This window comes from Narcine bancroftii, chromosome 1, assembly GCF_036971445.1.
Source record: "Narcine bancroftii isolate sNarBan1 chromosome 1, sNarBan1.hap1, whole genome shotgun sequence".
Taxonomy (NCBI): Eukaryota; Metazoa; Chordata; class Chondrichthyes; order Torpediniformes; family Narcinidae; genus Narcine; species Narcine bancroftii.
The window spans coordinates 367,750,494-367,767,753 of record NC_091469.1 but is presented as its reverse complement, the minus strand read 5'-3'; the positions used below and the strand labels follow the sequence as shown (position 1 = coordinate 367,767,753).

The 17,260-nt window shown below is 44.5% G+C and overlaps 2 protein-coding genes across 8 annotated transcripts in view; one reads left to right on the top strand and one right to left on the bottom strand.

Annotated features, from left to right (window-relative positions):
• Window positions 1-2,031, bottom strand: part of oxnad1 (oxidoreductase NAD-binding domain containing 1) — a 40,367-nt gene extending 38,336 nt beyond the window's left edge. For 3 of the 5 annotated variants that reach the window (XR_011349493.1, XM_069912876.1, XM_069912886.1), the window contains exon 1: window positions 1,868-2,027. Coding sequence is in view for 2 of the 5 variants with exons in the window: in XM_069912876.1 (XP_069768977.1) it covers window positions 1,868-1,983 (116 nt within the window). In the remaining 3 variants the exon portion in view is untranslated. Of the gene's footprint in view, window positions 1-1,867 lie in introns of all 5 variants that reach the window. The other 2 variants (XM_069912891.1, XM_069912902.1) reach the window with 2 other exon arrangements.
• A 61-nt stretch (window positions 2,032-2,092) lies between these two features.
• LOC138750738 (uncharacterized) lies at window positions 2,093-16,615 on the top strand. 3 transcript variants are annotated; one of them, XM_069912860.1, is made up of 3 exons: window positions 2,093-2,576; window positions 5,417-5,541; window positions 10,070-16,615. In XM_069912860.1, exon 3 carries the CDS (start codon window positions 11,379-11,381, stop codon window positions 13,182-13,184), a length of 1,806 nt encoding a protein of 601 aa, XP_069768961.1. In that variant the 5' UTR covers window positions 2,093-2,576; window positions 5,417-5,541; window positions 10,070-11,378; the 3' UTR covers window positions 13,185-16,615. The 3 variants fall into 3 exon arrangements, with proteins under 3 accessions (XP_069768961.1, XP_069768967.1, XP_069768952.1); XM_069912866.1 differs by lacking the exon at window positions 2,093-2,576 and adding an exon at window positions 2,765-3,122; XM_069912851.1 differs by lacking the exon at window positions 2,093-2,576 and adding an exon at window positions 4,848-5,083.
• The last annotated feature ends 645 nt before the right edge of the window (window positions 16,616-17,260 follow it).

The window sequence follows — 17,260 nt, the reverse complement described above, 5'->3', positions numbered from 1 at the left end:
TAATTTACCTATACTGACATCAGGCTCACCAACCTATAAATTTACCTGGTTTATTTTTGGACCCTTTGGGGTTGATAAATGGAGATAAAACTACTGGTACTGGAATTTGATTAAGCTGAACTATGGGGAGAGGTGAAGGACAAATGGATCCAAAGTGGGGGAGGAAGAATTTAGTTGATGATGTGTAAGAGGAAAAGGATGGAAGCAGAGTAGGAGAAGGAGAGGAAAGAGGACTAAAATAGCGGAGGGCAGAGGAAGAACGGAAATAGCTCAGAAGAAGGGACTCGTTACCTGAAATTGAACATTCACAACATTGGGCTGTTGACTATCCAGGCAGAATATAAGTTGTTTCTCTAGTTTTTGTTGGTCCTCAAACCAGCAGTGGATTGACAGGTCAAAGAGGGAAGAGCAAAGGGTGGCCATTCTGAACAGAGTGCAGATTCTTTGTGAAACAGTTCAAAGTCTGCTCTCGGTCTCAACACCTTGGCAAAGGGCTCAGGCATGAAACGTTGGTTATAGATCTTTATCTCCTATGACATTAGTTTCTGCAGCACTTTTGTGCATCAACTACAATCACAGGATCCTTACCAACATTCATTTCACTCACTAAAGTAAAAAAACCAAAGTCTGTAGACTCCGTGATTGAAGTAAAAATGTAATGCTGGAAAAAACACAGCATGTCAAACAGTGTACTGTATATGGCAAAGATACATAACCATCATTTTAGGCTTGAGCCCTTCATCAAGGTATGAAAAAATGTAGGCAGTTGCCCAAACAAAATGGAGGGTGGGAGGTCAGGAGGAGGAGCAGTCCCAAAGGTAGGAGGCAATAGGTGAATAAGGGAGAGAGGGCACACCAGCAAACAGGGGGAGGAGGGACAGCTCTGTGAATGGAGAGGGAAGGGGGGTGCAGAGTAAGCGGGGATCAGAGTTGAAGTGGTTGGCCACTGGGAGATCCCCGTCACTCATGCAGGTGTTCAGCGAAGCAACGTCCCAGTCTGTATTCAGTCTCTCCGACGTAGAGGAGCACCAGATGGAGTAGATAACTCCCGCAGATGCACAAGTTAAGTGTTGCTTCACTTGAAAGGACTGTTGGGGACCCCATATCCTGGTGAGGGAGGAGATGTAGCAGAGGTGTGGCACTTCGTGTAGCCACAGGGGAATTAGTGGGATGAGTGAACGAGGGGGGGGTGATGGAGGGAGCGGTCATATCAGAAGCACAGAATGCAGTAGTTGAGGTTTCAAGTGCAAATTACAAATCAGATGACACACTGTATGTCCGACACAGCATATGAATCAAAATCAAGATTAATTTGGACCACAGATTATTGTGAATGTGAATGCCACCCCCCCCCACCCCCCAAAATCACGTGTTGTACACACCATCTGGAGGGAGGAAAGAGCACCCTTCAGTTTCACACTTGCAACCCTCCAGTTGTCCCAGAGATACCCAATGTGGTGCGACTCACGCACGGGGTACGGTGGAAGTTGAAAAGAAGGAAACCCCCCCCCCCCCTCTCTCCCCCTTCTCCCTCTCTCCCCCTTCTCCCTCTCTCCCCCTTCTCCCTCTCTCCCCCTTCTCCCTCTCTCCCCCTTCTCCCTCTCTCCCCCTTCTCCCTCTCTCCCCCTTCTCCCTCTCTCCCCCTTCTCCCTCTCTCCCCCTTCTCCCTCTCTCCCCCTTCTCCCTCTCTCCCCCTTCTCCCTCTCTCCCCCTTCTCCCTCTCTCCCCCTTCTCCCTCTCTCCCCCTTCTCCCTCTCTCCCCCTTCTCCCTCTCTCCCCCTTCTCCCTCTCTCCCCCTCTCCCCCTTCTCCCCCTCTCCCCCTTCTCCCTCTCTCCCCCTTCTCCCTCTCTCCCCCTTCTCCCTCACCTGGTCGCCTTACACCGGCACAGAATGCTGGGCGCAGATAACGAGCGCGGCTGAAGAAAGGAGGCGATGACAGCACCTCGGAAGAGGAGTCGCGGCGCAGCGCCCGGCATGGCCATCGCGAGGAGCAGCCGCCACTCAGCGCTCCAGAGTCAAAGGAACAGCCACTGCGGGACAGGACATGACGTCACCACCCGCCGTGCCGACCGGTCACCTCACGTGACTTTGCCTTGTCGCAAGATGGAGGCTGATCGCAGGGTCTCCTGCTGAATGTCCTAACCTCACTCGAGACTTTCCCGTGGGGTCTGTGTTCCTCCTGGTTGAAACGAATGGACGAAACGCTCACATCTGAAAGTTAAGCAGGGCGGTTTCGGTTCTGGAACCACGACGGTGACAGACTCGCGTGCGGGAAAGGGACGAATCGGAAAAACCCCTCCCCTTTCGGCTGGTCCAGTCCTGATTTTACTCCCGTGTTAGACAGTTCAAAGAAATTTCCTGAACTTGGCAGAAGTGTCCGAATGAAGACAGAAGCGTTAACTTTGATGAGTTAATCGGATGAGCATTTGCTTTAATGGCATATGAGAAGGATTTAGCAGAAATCTGTGAAATTGCTGTTCTAAAATGGATATAAACAAAAGAGACTAGACGCTGGAAAACTCAAAGCAACATACAAAATACTGTAAGAAAAACACAGAAATCCTGGAGGCACTAAGTAGGTCTCGCAGCGTCTATAGGGGATGATAATATAAATTATATTTATGTCAGCTTTGTGGCCTGCAGGCTTTCCTCAAGTTGTGGGCAAAAAGGAGGCACTGGGCCGATATTTAAAAAGTTGGTGAAAAGGAAAAATGAGAGGGGGAGGAGTGAAAGGAGACCGAGAAAAGTTTGAGGGGGGGGGGGGGGGGGGGCAGGTGCTAAGAGAAATCAGTGGTGCTGCAGGTAGCGCCGCCCTCTGATAGTTTCAGTGACGTTGGTTCAGTTCAACTTACTATGAATGTGGTCGGCAATGCGAACTGTCGCCAGCACGATTCTGCGGAGCCCTCATGCGGACATCTGCCTACTCACCTAATGGACGAGGTATACTGAGTGCCAAGAGATGGCACATTGAGTCTCCTGCCAGAAGGCGCGGGATACTTACAAGGCCAGATTTAAACCTGCCGGTCCCGTGGATTGGCAGCAATCTCATAGTGACGTCCCACCTTGTCCCTTCGAACCCGGGACAACAGTATATAAAAGAATAAATGAGTCGACTATTCTGGTGTGTGTTTGTATCTTTAGTAGCTCTATCATAGTAGCCGCTATAGGATGCAGTAAGGTGGAAGATGAGAACTGGTGCAACTGTCTGGTCTATTTGGGTGGTGGGATGCTGGGGGTGAGTGCTCAAATCTGGTAATCTTGCAACAAAAAGTATCATCTTGAGAAAAGATGTGGTGGAGATAGAAAAACAGGTCAAAACACAGAAATACTGGAGGAACTCAGCAGGCCTCGCAGCATCCATGGGATGTAAAAATATATTACTGTTGTTTTCAAGGTGTGAGCTGTGACAGAATATAGATATGTTTTTGGGAGATAAATTGAGGCAGGTATTGTTAGGGTAGGTCATATACAAACATTTTAAAACATCTTATTTAAAATACTGGAGCTCTGCTAATGCTAGACCTATCAAGGCCTCTTAGCCTTTGCAAAAGCTTTGGAGGGTGCCCAATAGACTTCACTAATGGATTGTTGTTTACAAATAGTAACAGATGAAAGAGCTTGTCAGAGCTGCAGACACTCTGGAGGGGAACTTGCTGTTCTAAGAGGATTGTGTGCAAGCAGAGAGAGTCAAATAGGCTTTTCTCTGTGTGTGTGAGAGAGAGATCAGTTCTAAAGTGTGTTACAGTCAGCAACAGCTGCTGGGACTATAACAGGATAAGCTGGCAAGCTTGCGGAAAACCCCATTTGTTCAGCCTGGTCAAAGCCCTTGTGATTAATTTCATGCAAGAAGAGAGGACTGGCTGTCTAATGTTTCACTTGGAATAAGAGAAACAGAAAGGCACTCTGTGGTGACCTGAAAGAAAGAAGTTATCATCTGGAGAACCCTGAAGGGGCAAGTTTCATCAGTAAGACACTGAAGTGGCTGATGGAAGTAAATCAGTTCTGGGTGCCCTGGACCAACAAATCTCTCTCTGAAAACCGACAAGAACCTTCCTGAGTGGTAACCATTTATCTTTCAAGCATCAGAGCCTGGTGAACTTTATAAATGTAAAATTCTGTGCACAGAATAAGAGTTGCCTGCAACCAACTTGGAGGAATGAGAAGTGAGATTGGACTGTGAATCAAAGAACTTTCCTGAACTTACAAACACATTACATACATGTGTGTTTAGAATTAGAAGGGGGTTAAGTTAGGTTAGTTAAGTCAATAGTGATAAGTTAAAGTGTGATTTTATTTTCATGTTTAAAGATAATTAAAAGCAACTTTTGTTTAAGTAACCATTAGTCTTGGTGAATATTGCTGCTGGGTTTTGGGGTCCTTTGGACTTGTAAAAGAGCAAACAGCAGGCAAAGGGCCTTTATTAAAAAACTGATGAAAAAGAAAGAATGGGAGGGATAGGAGTTCAGACCAACAGACAAAAGATGTTAATTGGGTATGATAAGTGGACAAGGAATAGTGAGAATTGATGGAGGGGAGTAGGTTTTGGCACTGTGAAAGGAGACAGGGAAAAGAGAAGAGAGACAGAGCGAGATGAAAGGTGTCAGACTGAGGCCACTCACACATCGGAGGATGAACACCTAGTCTGTCTAGGCACCCTCCAGCTGAATGGCATAAACATCAACTTCTCTGGTTTCTCTTAGCACCTGCCCCCCTCAAACTTTTCTCTGTCTCCTTTCACTCCTCCCCCTCTCATTTTTCCTTTTCACCAACTTTTTAATATAGGCCCAGTGCCTCCTTTTGGCCCACAACTTGAAAGCCTGCAGGCCACAAAACTGACATAAATATAATTTATATTGTCATCCCCTATAGATGCTGCGAGACCTACTTAGTGCCTCCAGGATTTCTGTGTTTTTCTTACAATCTCAGTGTCTGCAGACTTTCGTGTTTTACAGAAGAATCAGGAGAAAGGGACGGCATCTTTGATAAGGCTCCAGTAAATTTCCAGGAAATCAAGTGCCAAATCAAAAGATTTCTGAATAGCTGAATAGTTTATTGAAACTTACCATACCTATAGGAGAACAGGTGGGCTTTGCAGAGAAAAATAGGTGACAAGAAAATTGGGGGGGTGGGGTGCAATGGTTTTGAGATCAGGTATAGATATGATGGGGATTTGGCCTCCCTTCTCATAGGGAAGTGTGAGTAATGCCAGTGAAACCCGTAGCCACTGTTATTCTGAAAAAGTTAATGTTTCCTTGTTGGTAATTTTTAACATGAAAATCCCAGAGTGCTATTTACAATATTATTTGCAAAGGAGAAAAAAATTACCAGAACGGAAATAAATTTGCAAAATAGTTATGTTCTAAATAGCATGATATCTTGTGTAACATGATGCATTTAGAGTTTAAATTATTGCAGGTTGGTGATTGGTGGAAGAAGACCAAACAAAACAGCTGAAACACTAAAGTCTACAGATGCTGTGATTGTAGTTGAAACACAGAAATGCTGGAAGAACTCAATAGGTCTCACTGTGTCTTTAGGAGGTAAGGATATTTTACTGACATTTTGGGCCTGAGACCTTCTTCAAAGTAGGAAAAGAAAAGACAGTTTAGGTCCTGAAATGATGGTGAGGGAAGGTCATAAATATTACACAAACTAATATGTATAAGAGAATGTAAATCTATTTTTTCAAAAGGTTTGCTTTTTAGAATCTTTAAAAACTTTTTAAAATAAAAGTTTATTTTCTGTAAATTATTTATGCAGTTAGTACATTTCTTCTTTGGCTTGGCTTCGCGGACGAAGATTTATGGAGGGGGTAAAAAGTCCACGTCAGCTGCAGGCTCGTTTGTGGCTGACCAGTCCGATGCGGGACAGGCAGACACGATTGCAGCGGTTGCAAGGGAAAATTGGTTGGTTGGGGTTGGGTGTTGGGTTTTTCCTCCTTTGCCTTTTGTCAGTGAGGTGGGCTCTGCGGTCTTCTTCAAAGGAGGCTGCTGCCCGCCAAACTGTGAGGCGCCAAGATGCACGGTTTGAGGCGTTATCAGCCCACTGGCGGTGGTCAATGTGGCAGGCATCAAGAGATTTCTTTAGGCAGTCCTTGTACCTTTTCTTTGGTGCACCTCTGTCACGGTGGCCAGTGGAGAGCTCGCCATATAATACGATCTTGGGAAGGCGATGGTCCTCCATTCTGGAGACGTGACCCATCCAGCGCAGCTGGATCTTCAGCAGCGTGGACTCGATGCTGTCGACCTCTGCCATCTCGAGTACCTCGACGTTAGGGGTGTGAGCGCTCCAATGGATGTTGAGGATGGAGCGGAGACAACGCTGGTGGAAGCGTTCTAGGAGCCGTAGGTGGTGCCGGTAGAGGACCCATGATTCGGAGCCGAACAGGAGTGTGGGTATGACAACGGCTCTGTATACGCTTATCTTTGTGAGGTTTTTCAGTTGGTTGTTTTTCCAGACTCTTTTGTGTAGTCTTCCAAAGGCGCTATTTGCCTTGGCGAGTCTGTTGTCTATCTCATTGTCGATCCTTGCATCTGATGAAATGGTGCAGCCGAGATAGGTAAACTGGTTGACCGTTTTGAGTTTTGTGTGCCCGATGGAGATGTGGGGGGGCTGGTAGTCATGGTGGGGAGCTGGCTGATGGAGGACCTCAGTTTTCTTCAGGCTGACTTCCAGGCCAAACATTTTGGCAGTTTCCGCAAAGCAGGACGTCAAGCGCTGAAGAGCTGGCTCTGAATGGGCAACTAAAGCGGCATCATCTGCAAAGAGTAGTTCACGGACAAGTTTCTCTTGCCCTTCTCCATTAACAATGGCGTGAAGCAAGGCTGTGTTCTCGCACCAACCCTCTTTTCAATCTTCTTCAGCATGATGCTGAACCAAGCCATGAAAGACCCCAACAATGAAGACGCTGTTTACATCCGGTACCGCACGGATGGCAGTCTCTTCAATCTGAGGCGCCTGTAGTACATTTATATTGTAGCTAATAAGTGCGAGGAATCAAACTGAACTGACAACTAATGTACTGGGAAATGAGAATCTCCAGATCCCTCTGGAGGTTTAAATATCCTTCTTCACTATTGACAACACCTCCAGTCTTAGTATCGTCAGTAAACTCGCTGATCCAATTTTCCAAATTATCATCCAGACCATTGATCTAGATGACAAAAAGCAATGGTCCGAGCTCCGATCCCTGAGGTAGCCCACTAGTCACAGGCCTCTAATTTTAGAAGTAATCATCCACCACCACTCTCTGGATTCTCCCATATAGCTTCTCCACTTTACTACCTTACCATGAATACTGAGCATCTGAATCTTCCTGATTAACCTATATGGGACCTGTCAAAAGCCTTACTAAAGTCCATGTTGACAACATCCGTAGCCTTTCCTGGTAACTCCTCTAAAGACTCTACAAGTTAAACACAGCCTACCAGGCACAAAGCCATGTTGACTATCTTTAACAAGTCTCTGACTATCCAAATTCTTGTACATCCAATCTCTTTGAACATTTTCCACTAATTTACCTGTACTGATGTCAGGCTCACAATTTCCTGGGCTACTTTTGGAATGGTGATTAAATTGTGTCCTGAATTAGAGAGAGGTTGTTATGAAAGATAGAGGTTACCTTAGCTGAAGCTGTGAAATAGCAATGAAATAGTTCTGCATCACACAAAAAGGTTCAGTGATAGTGAAAAAGCCAGTGAAAGTGAAGGCATAGTCAGAGCCACAGTGTCTGGACTGCAAACAAAAAATGAGATATAGGAAACAACAAAAAGGTGGAAAAATATTCAATTGTCAACTTGCACCTAAACAATGCCCAGCCTGAGGAAAAGTTTGTAACAGGGCAAAGGGCAGAATCACGATGCAAAGCAATGTTTTTCCAAAGGGAAACAAAACAGAAGTGAAAGTGTACACACTATAGAAGAAACTGCTCTCTGTGATGCATTCTTCATTGGCATGGTAGTGCAGGAAGATTTTAAACCAACAGACACTGAACAGCCAAGCATGAACAGAGCTGAGCAGAACAAATGAACTGTGTCATTGCATGCAAATTGAGCAGATATTCCTTTCAGGCTGGACATGGGCAAAGATTAATAATTGTAATTGTGGTTTAGCCTCTTTAGGCAAAAGCTAGGAGAAGGCAACTCTGTCTTCAAATCCCTGGGCTCGGCTCGCCCAGCCGTCAGTACCTGGAAAAGGCCCCAGCTATGGGCAAATAGCACATGTCAGTCTGGCAGCTGTGGCAGAGCACGGGAAACAGTTTCCATAGTGGTCCACAGCAGCAAACTCTGTGGGTGAAGGATCCGTAAGGAAAACGGCCAGCGAGCATGATCTTGAAACAGATCACTGCGGGGCAATCCTGCGTCACTCTGGCTGTCGTCCCTCACTCTCCGCCAGGCTCTGGGACCCAGAGGGAAACGTTTGTCCTGGGCAAGCACTTGCCTCTGAGTCCTTGCCCCGGCACACGGTACCTAAAGCTGAAAAGCTGCAAGGCACCGTGTTCATCTTCGCTTGTGAAGGATGGATGGTTGATCTTCCACTTACCTATATGTCCTTGCCTTGCCAGAAAACAACTTATCCCAATAAAATCCTTTCTCATTGCCTCAAAATTGGCTTTTCTCCAATTTAGAATCTCAACCCATAGACCAGACCTATCCTTATCAATAATTAACTTGAAACTAATGGCATTATGATCACTGGACCCAAAATGTTCCCCAACACATACCTGTCCTGCCTTTTTCCCTTAATAGGAGATTCAGTAATCCATTCTCTCTAGTTGGTATCTTAATATATAGATTTAGAACTTTTCTGAGCAGATTTGACAAGCCATCCAACCCTTTTACAGTATGGGAGTTCCAGTCAATATTTGGAAGTTAAAATCTACTCTCACTGTATATACTGTATATTTGTTGCTTGTCTGTATGGGTGTTCTCTCTGGTGTATTTGAATGTTTTTGCACTGAGGACTGCTGTTTTATTGGGTTGTACTTGTGCATGATAAATTAATTTGATTTGAGAAGCTTCTAAATAGATACTTGAAGATGTAAGGGATATTGTGATATTGACCATTGTAAGGTAAAACATCATGAGATGGGAATGTGTAGGAAGTTACCCTGTACAGGGCAGTAACAAGAAGGGGAGGTGTCCTTGTACTCCTGTTAGGTAAAACATCATGAGATGGGAATGTACGGGGCAGTAACAAGATGTGAATGCATCCTTGTACTTACAAGATAAGAGAGACATTGATGGATTGAGAGGCAGGAAGCTAGCAGGGAAAGGATAGCAACAGTTTTAGTCATTGGACAAGTAATGATATGATGATGTTCTAAGCACATATCCAAGGGTATAAAAAATCACCATTTTGCTGATAACGGCAGAATGCATTCTCCGACTAACTTTGTTAGTCGCAAGTGTTACAATCCGGTAATAAAGAACAAAGAACCCTGATTTCGACTCAGCCTGGTGTTTGTCTCACTCATTCATGAACAAAGCAGACCTAACAATTTGGTGACCCCGACGTGATGGGTGAGTGAACACTGGACGACGGTTTCTGTTTTTTCTGACAATCATCTCAGCCGGCTGATAAAAAGGTCCAGAGAAGCCTGTTTTAACAAAATTCTCTTTTTTTTTTAAAAATCTTTATGATTGTCAGTAAGAACTGGAGATCGGACAAATTAGACGACCACAATTGAAGGTCGCATGCCAGGATTGTAACACGTAAGTGATTACAGACAAGATAAAAGTCCTTAAGGTGTTTGAATGGCATTTATTAAGTGCTTCGCAAGAAACTACTAGAGTTTAAAAGTCTTTATTGTGTCGTTGCAAAGTCCAATAGAGTGAGAAGGTGGTCTATAAACAATTGAGGACCTGAGTTTTCTGCCCTAAACTGGTTATTAAGAGGAGAAATCTCCCACGTGAAGGTTGGGCTTTGAAAGAAAACAAAGGTTCAGGCTTATTGGCCTCAATTGTATCTGAGAGACTGACTTATAAATGTCCGGTAGGTATGATAATGTCTGTACACTTGAGAAGTTAAGAATTTATTTCCCCAATTCGCCGTGGTGGAATACCACAGCAGACACTAGAGACCTTGAGACAACAAAAAAAGTACTCAGGGACGCCTGCCTGGTGAACAAGAACGACGACAGAAGGCTGCGACAGCTGTGTCCGGATCAGGTAGGAGATATTAATGAAAAAGTTGACAAACTCCTAAGAGACACCCAGTTTATTCGAAATACTTTTGATAAGTTAAATGAGGGTATTCCCAACATCACCAAGGAGATAAAGTTACGTAAATTCATAGATTGGTACAGGGAAACAGGACAAAAGTATAGCCCAAATATTTGGTTTTCTAGTTGTAATTTAACTTTCAGACCCCTTTGGGAAAACAGAGAGTGGAAAACGAGCAATCAGAGTATACAGGACAGTCTGAAGTCAATTGGAGGACAAGACTTAGACTGTTCCTTTAAAAGATATTAGTCATCCAGCTTGCAAGGAGACATTTTTAAAAGCAATTTTCGTTAACATAGATCCCCTAAACGGACAAAAACCTAAATTAAAACAGGCATTAGAAAGCGGTCCCGCAGCTATGGCTGTACAGTTGCCTGCTAAGACTTTTGACCAAGTTATTAAGGAAATTAATCAGGAATTAGAGGAGCGAAATACCAGTAATGCGGCATTGGAAAAACAAAAAATGCTCCGAAAATGTGTAGACCGCTGGAGGAAGAGGGGTTGGTTACCCGGGGGCACTGAGATGTTCCTGACAGGTGAGGAAAAAAAAATTTTAAAACGTAGAGGCTTAGATAAGATGGAAGAAACAAAACACAGAAGGGAAAGGAAAAGTGCCTGTTTCCAGTTTCCAGCCACGAAGTGTCCGGGTTTGCTCTCTCCCTCCCTCCTTTCACCCTCCCCCCTCTCTCTTCTCTCCCCCTCTCTCTCTTCTCCCCCCCCCCTCCTCTCTCACCCACTCCCCCTCCCAATCCCAATCTGTGGCGGTGCTGCCCTGAAATCCCCAGGTTGGGCAGGGCAGAGAAATACAATTTGGTTTTAATTTTGTGCCCACAATTCCAGCTCCGCATCAAATGGGATCCTGTTTTATCCTCTCTCCCTCCCTTTTTCCCGCACCCCCACCATTGCGGGATCAGGGCAGACATTGTGGGCTGACATGTAGCTCACTCGAGGTGGGAGGGAAGGAAGGAGTGATAGTTCCCAGTGGTGGGAGACCCAATCTGATCCAGACCAGTGATCACAGGATGAGAACCTTTTAAAACCTTTGAAACGAAAGTGTTAATCTGAAGACTTTTCTCCCAGTGGGGCCAGTGCAAGGCATTTTCTCTCTATCTCTTGTGCTCTGTGTATCTGCCTCTCTATCTCTTTCTCTCGCTATGCTCTCTCTCTCTCTCTCTCTCTCTCTCTCTCTCTCTCTCTCTCTCTCTCTCTCTCTCTCTCTCTCTCTCTCTCTGGCACCCCAGATGGGATACTGGAGTCACGTCCCTTATATCCAGATATTGAGACACTGGGGTGTGACAAGAACCACGGGAATAGGGACACATCAGACGAGGTACAGGCCCCTTTTAATAAAAATAGAAGGGGGAGTAATAGATGTAGAGACCCCTCTGGAGTCCAAGAAAATAGAAAAGGAGTTAGAGATACAGAAATGGAACATGAAAAAGGTTCAGGATAACATTAAAAACTTAAACAGAGATATTAATGTGCTGGGGCAGATCAGTGAGGATCAAAAAGAATTAATGGTAGGTGTATTTAAGGAAGTGGAAAAGATAACTACAACACTGTCAGGAGAAATTAAAGCTGAAGGAATGGTAATAGGAGTAAAGGACGAAAAGTGTAGTACAGATGAGGAAACGAGATACGATCCACCATGGGAGGAAAGTAAAAGGAAAAGACTCGGGAGGGAGAAAAATAGACATGCCTACCTGGACATAGTTAGGACAAAAGAGAAAGATGTGAAACAACTAAACTATGGCCGAAAAGATTATCTTAGAGATGAACGTGACCAATATACCTTTGACCCTGAGACATTGGAAGCTGATAGGGACAGTGACAGTGACGAAGAAGAATCAGAACAAGGTGGGATAAATAAATGCATGCCAAGAGTAAAGAAGGAGCAGAAATCCCCAAAATTGAGATATCAATGCCCATTACTGATCACAGGACGGGGAACTCAAAAATATTTACCCTGGTCACGAATGGACTTAGAGAGTTTAATGAAAAAACTACCTCCGTTGAGTAATGGGGCTAGTCCATGGATTTCTTGTTTTGAGCGAGAAACCTGCCAAGAACAATTAGCACTCGCAGATGTCAGAACTATCATGATAAAATTAAAGGCAGAAGGGGCCCTGAAGCAAATAGAGAGAATTGTAAGAAGCAGTAAATTGGGGGATGAAATAGAATTTAACCCACTTCGGAATAAATTTTGGGAAGCACATAGAGAAACATTTCCTACACCCTATAGTTTGGATGCCTTGGTAACCCTTCAACTAAAGGAAGGAGAGACTGCACACGAGTATTTCACTCGAGCATGGGACTTATGGGAAACAGGGACTGGAGAAAGACCCGACCACAGCCCCTTAGGAAGGGCTCACTTTCGTAATGGGATAATAAACGGACTACCTGCTACGGTTCAAGCAAAATTAAGGGACATTGTGGGATTAGAGACAATGTCAGAGGATTTGTGGAAAAGACACCTGACACATGCAATCAAACGACATCGTCAATCAGAGCATGCTAAGTCAGAAAGTGCGTCCCAGAAGGAGGTGGACAAAACAACCGATAAATTGGTGAGAGCCATAGAACATATAGGGGTTAAATTAGCGGCCCAACAGATAGTCCCACAGGTCATGGGGCCAGTGATAAATCCGGGACCCCAAGTAAGAAATGGTTGGGAAAGACAGCTAGGTACAATGTATAGAGGGGAACATGCAGTATGCTGGTACTGCCAAAATCCTGGACACTACCAGCGGAACTGTCCGGAGGCTGGGAGAGCAAGGGGAAAAAGATTACCCTCTATGAGAGGCTATCGGGGAAGAGGAAGAAACTTAAGAGGACAAGCAAGGGGTAGGGGTGGACACATTGATGGGCCCCAGAGAATCGGGGGGTGGCAGAGTGATCAACAAGTCCAGGCACCTCAGTGTAATGACTATATTGAGGAAGGTGCTGAATTTGATTATTGAAGGTGCCCAGGAGAATCAAAAATCACGCCTCCCTGGGAGCCACCAAAAATTTGGGGGACGGTAAATGGAGAAAAAATTGAATTTATGGTTGACACAGGGGCAGCAGTTACGACAGTGATTAAAAAACCCCCAGGGAGCACATTTTCGGGCAAAACATTATCTACAATAGGATTCTCCGGGATAAGGGAAACACAGCCCTATACAGATAACATCGACATGACATTTGGACGACAAAGGGTTAAAACGCCTGTCCTGGTTGTGCCAAGTTGCCCCATTAATTTATTAGCAAGGGACATTCTTACCAAACTAGGAATAACCATACAATGTTCTGAGAAGGGCCTTCGGTTAACATACCCAGGGGATACAATAAGAAGGGGAGGACAGTTTATAGTAATGACCCCATCTAACGCTTCAGAAGACTCTGTGGAGGTTAGTATTTTCTGGAGTCGGCTACTGTATGATGAACCAGGCCCAGGGCTGATTAAACAGTTTTTTGAGTGGAGGGCCAGTATTCCTCGGTATGGGGATTACCATTATCCACTAGATCCTATGCATGTTACATTAAACTACACCATCCACCCGGACCAGGAATATGAGGAGAGGTGGGACTCTCTAAAAGAAGGGAAGACAGAAACGATACATTGTCCATTTATCTTTGTAGGTAAGGAGGGAATAGCTGCTATGGTTGTCATGACAGAAGAACAAATGGAGTGGTTCTGCTTAGGAGTAGAAAGTGTGCCTCATGTGACCTTGGGTATTGACAAAGATCATCACGCTCGACAGCTGGGTCCGATGGTAAAGGAAGCGATAGGGTGTGAATACAGGCAGACAAATCCCGGGATATTCCACCCCGGAGGGAGGAAAATTTGTCAGACTGAATATTGAAGCATGGGACCAGGTAGTGAATGAGAAAGTAGAAAGAGACCGAGCCATAGAAGGAGAAAATATTGATCACAGAGACTCAGACAAATATCTTTCTAATCTGAGTCCACATATATGGACAACGGGGCCCTATGATGTGGGAGTAATAAAAGGAGAGGTATTTCTAGAATTGGCCAACCCCGGGCAGAAACCAATATGGAGAAAACAATACCGCTTGTCGCCCAGTCAGGAGGAGGGTATTAAAGGAACGATAGAAGGGTTAATGGAGTCAGGGGTTTTAAGGGCGGCACCTGACAGTATGTGGAACACGCCCATCATGCCTGTTCCCAAACCGGGTAGAAAAGACTGGAGGATGGTACACGACCTCCGGGAGATTAACTTGGCTACCAAGACCATCGGGAGACCAGTCCCAGACCCATATGTAGCACTTAGGGCTCTGAGTCCGGAGCACGAATACTATACTGTCATTGATCTGGCAAACGCATTCTTCTGCTTGAAATTAGCTGAGGAATGCCAAGACTGGTTCACTTTCACTTACCAAGCACATCGGTACACATACACTAGATTACCTCAGGGTTATAAGGACAGTCCAGGACTGTTCAATCAGGCCCTTAGCGAAATCCTAATGAAATTAAAGCTCCCGGAAGATGTTACACTGATTCAGTATGTAGACGACCTACTATTAGCAGGGAAAACGCCACATAGGTGCCTGACAGGGCAGCCAAACAGGTTACTGGTTATCATGAACATATACAGGGGATGATTTTGAGGTCCCATAACAAAAAAAAATGAATCTGAAACTAAGGAGACTTGTAGCAGATTGAATGACTACACAGATGAGTTTTGTGGAGGAAGAGTGCTGTACAACTGGCTCCCCGCTAACTGGGATGGTCGGTGTGCTCTAGTAACCCTTAATGCGCCAGTGCTGATTGTCAAAAGGCAGGAGGGAGACGAGGATTCCCTAGAATTGCGCCACACAGAGAGTTGGCTGTGGAGAAAAAGGAGGAGTGTTGGACTCTTGGGGCCGGGAGGAAGGAACCCTGATGGGGTATGGATTGATGCCATTGGCCAAGCCCGGAATATTCCGGACGAATTTAAATTAGCCGATGAGATTGCAGCTGGGTTTGAAAGTTTTCCTGTTTTTAGTGCAATTTTTCCCATCACTGTAAATAAGAATGTTAATAGGATCAACCTTATTCACTATAATGTCCAGCGCCTTGCAAATTTGACCAGGGACGTTGTTGAGGCAATACATCAACAACTGTCAGAAACTTCCCTTATGACACTTCAGAATAGGATAGCGATTGATATGGTCCTGGCAGAGAAAGGTGGAGTGTGTGCTATGTTTGGAGATCTATGCTGCACTTCTATCTCTAATAACACAGGGCCAGATGGATCACTCACTAAGGGGTTAACGAAACTTAGGGCATTGGCGAAAGAATTAAAAGCCCAGTCTGGAGTCTCCAATCCTGTTTTATCCTGGTTACAGGGAGTGTTTGGGAGATGGAGCACATTGTTAGGACAACTTTTGCTGGGTTTGTTCATTTCTGTATCAATTTTTATCACTTGTGGCTGTTGTTGTATTCCATGCATTCGAACGCTGGTCACGAGGACCATAGAGAAAGCCTTTGCTGACCGTGACGAACTGCCTCCGAAATATCAAGCTGTGCAGGCTGTGGAGCAAGACTATCTCACATTACAGGAGGCGGAGAAAGTTGCTGAGATCGATCTGGAGTCTGAAGGGGAATGTGATGGGAAGGAGGGATTGTGAATTAGATTGTTACACATATAATTTTAACCTTGCTTGTAACCCAAATATTATAACATTGATTGTAACACAAACATTATTAATCAGATTGTAGAACAAGTATTATGAATTAGATTGTAGACCATATGTTAACTTGGGAATTTACTAATGTACGGGGGGTGAGCTAGTTTTTTGCTTGGGGGCAAATGGGATGAAACTTGTAAACGGGCAATGGGATCGGGGTGACGGATGGGGGGTGTACGCAAAGGAGGGTTGGGGGAGCCCTCGCCCACCAGCCGAACTACCCTGTGAACAGAACCCGTATAGAGCTTGGCAATAATAGGCGAACTAATGTAACGCGGTGGTAGCATAGTCAGGGCGAGATTGTCCTCTAAAGAGGACAAAGGAGGGATTGTAAGGTAAAACATCATGAGATGGGAATGTGTAGGGAGTTACCCTGTACAGGGCAGTAACAAGAAGGGGAGGTGTCCTTGTACTACTGTTAGGTAAAACATCATGAGATGGGAATGTACGGGGCAGTAACAAGATGTGAATGCATCCTTGTACTTACAAGATAAGAGAGACATTGATGGATTGAGAGGCAGGAAGCTAGCAGGGAAAGGATAGCAACAGTTTTAGTCATTGGACAAGTAATGATATGATGATGTTCTAAGCACATATCCAAGGGTATAAAAAATCACCATTTTGCTGATAACGGCAGAATGCATTCTCCGACTAACTTTGTTAGTCGCAAGTGTTACAATCCGGTAATAAAGAACAAAGAACCCTGATTTTGACTCAGCCTGGTGTTTGTCTCACTCATTCATGAACAAAGCAGACCTAACACCATGTGCAGAGTTTTAGTTTGTAATGTTATTCATTTTGTTTGGTGTCAACTCGTGAATCAAAGGTCCTGTTCCTATGCTGTATTTTTCTGATGTTGTCTCTAAACAGCAGTGAAATATCAAGAAATATGATGGCTTATTTTGTTGAAGTTATATTTCAGAAGTGGGAGTCTGGAAATTTAAATTTGATTTAATAAAGCCCTCAAATTTAAAAGTTGAAAGATGTTAAAGAGACATGAAGCTATAGATTGTTGTAAACCAACTGGTTCACTTACACATGATTACTTTAATTATATAAGGTATTGGGGAAACCACTTTTTGAGTGTTGCATTATATTTTGTTCTTTACTTTATAAGCATATACTTGTCATTAGAAAGAGTGTGGTTCACCAGTTTCATTCCCAGAATAACAGACCTGTCATATGGAGAGAGATTGAGTGGGCTCGGCCTCTATCCTCAAGAGTTTAATGGTTTTCAAACTTTTTCTTTCCACTCACATACCACCTTAAGTAATCCCTTACTAATCACAGAGCACCGATTGTTTACTTAAGGTGGTATGTGAGTGGAAAGAAAAAGTTTGAAAACTACTGGTTTAGAGGAATG

What these genes read in the sequence shown, in the direction of transcription:
- LOC138750738 (XM_069912860.1), top strand. Translation starts at nt 11,379, where the DNA reads ATGCTCTCTCTCTCTCTCTCTCTCTCTCTCTCTCTCTCTCTCTCTCTC.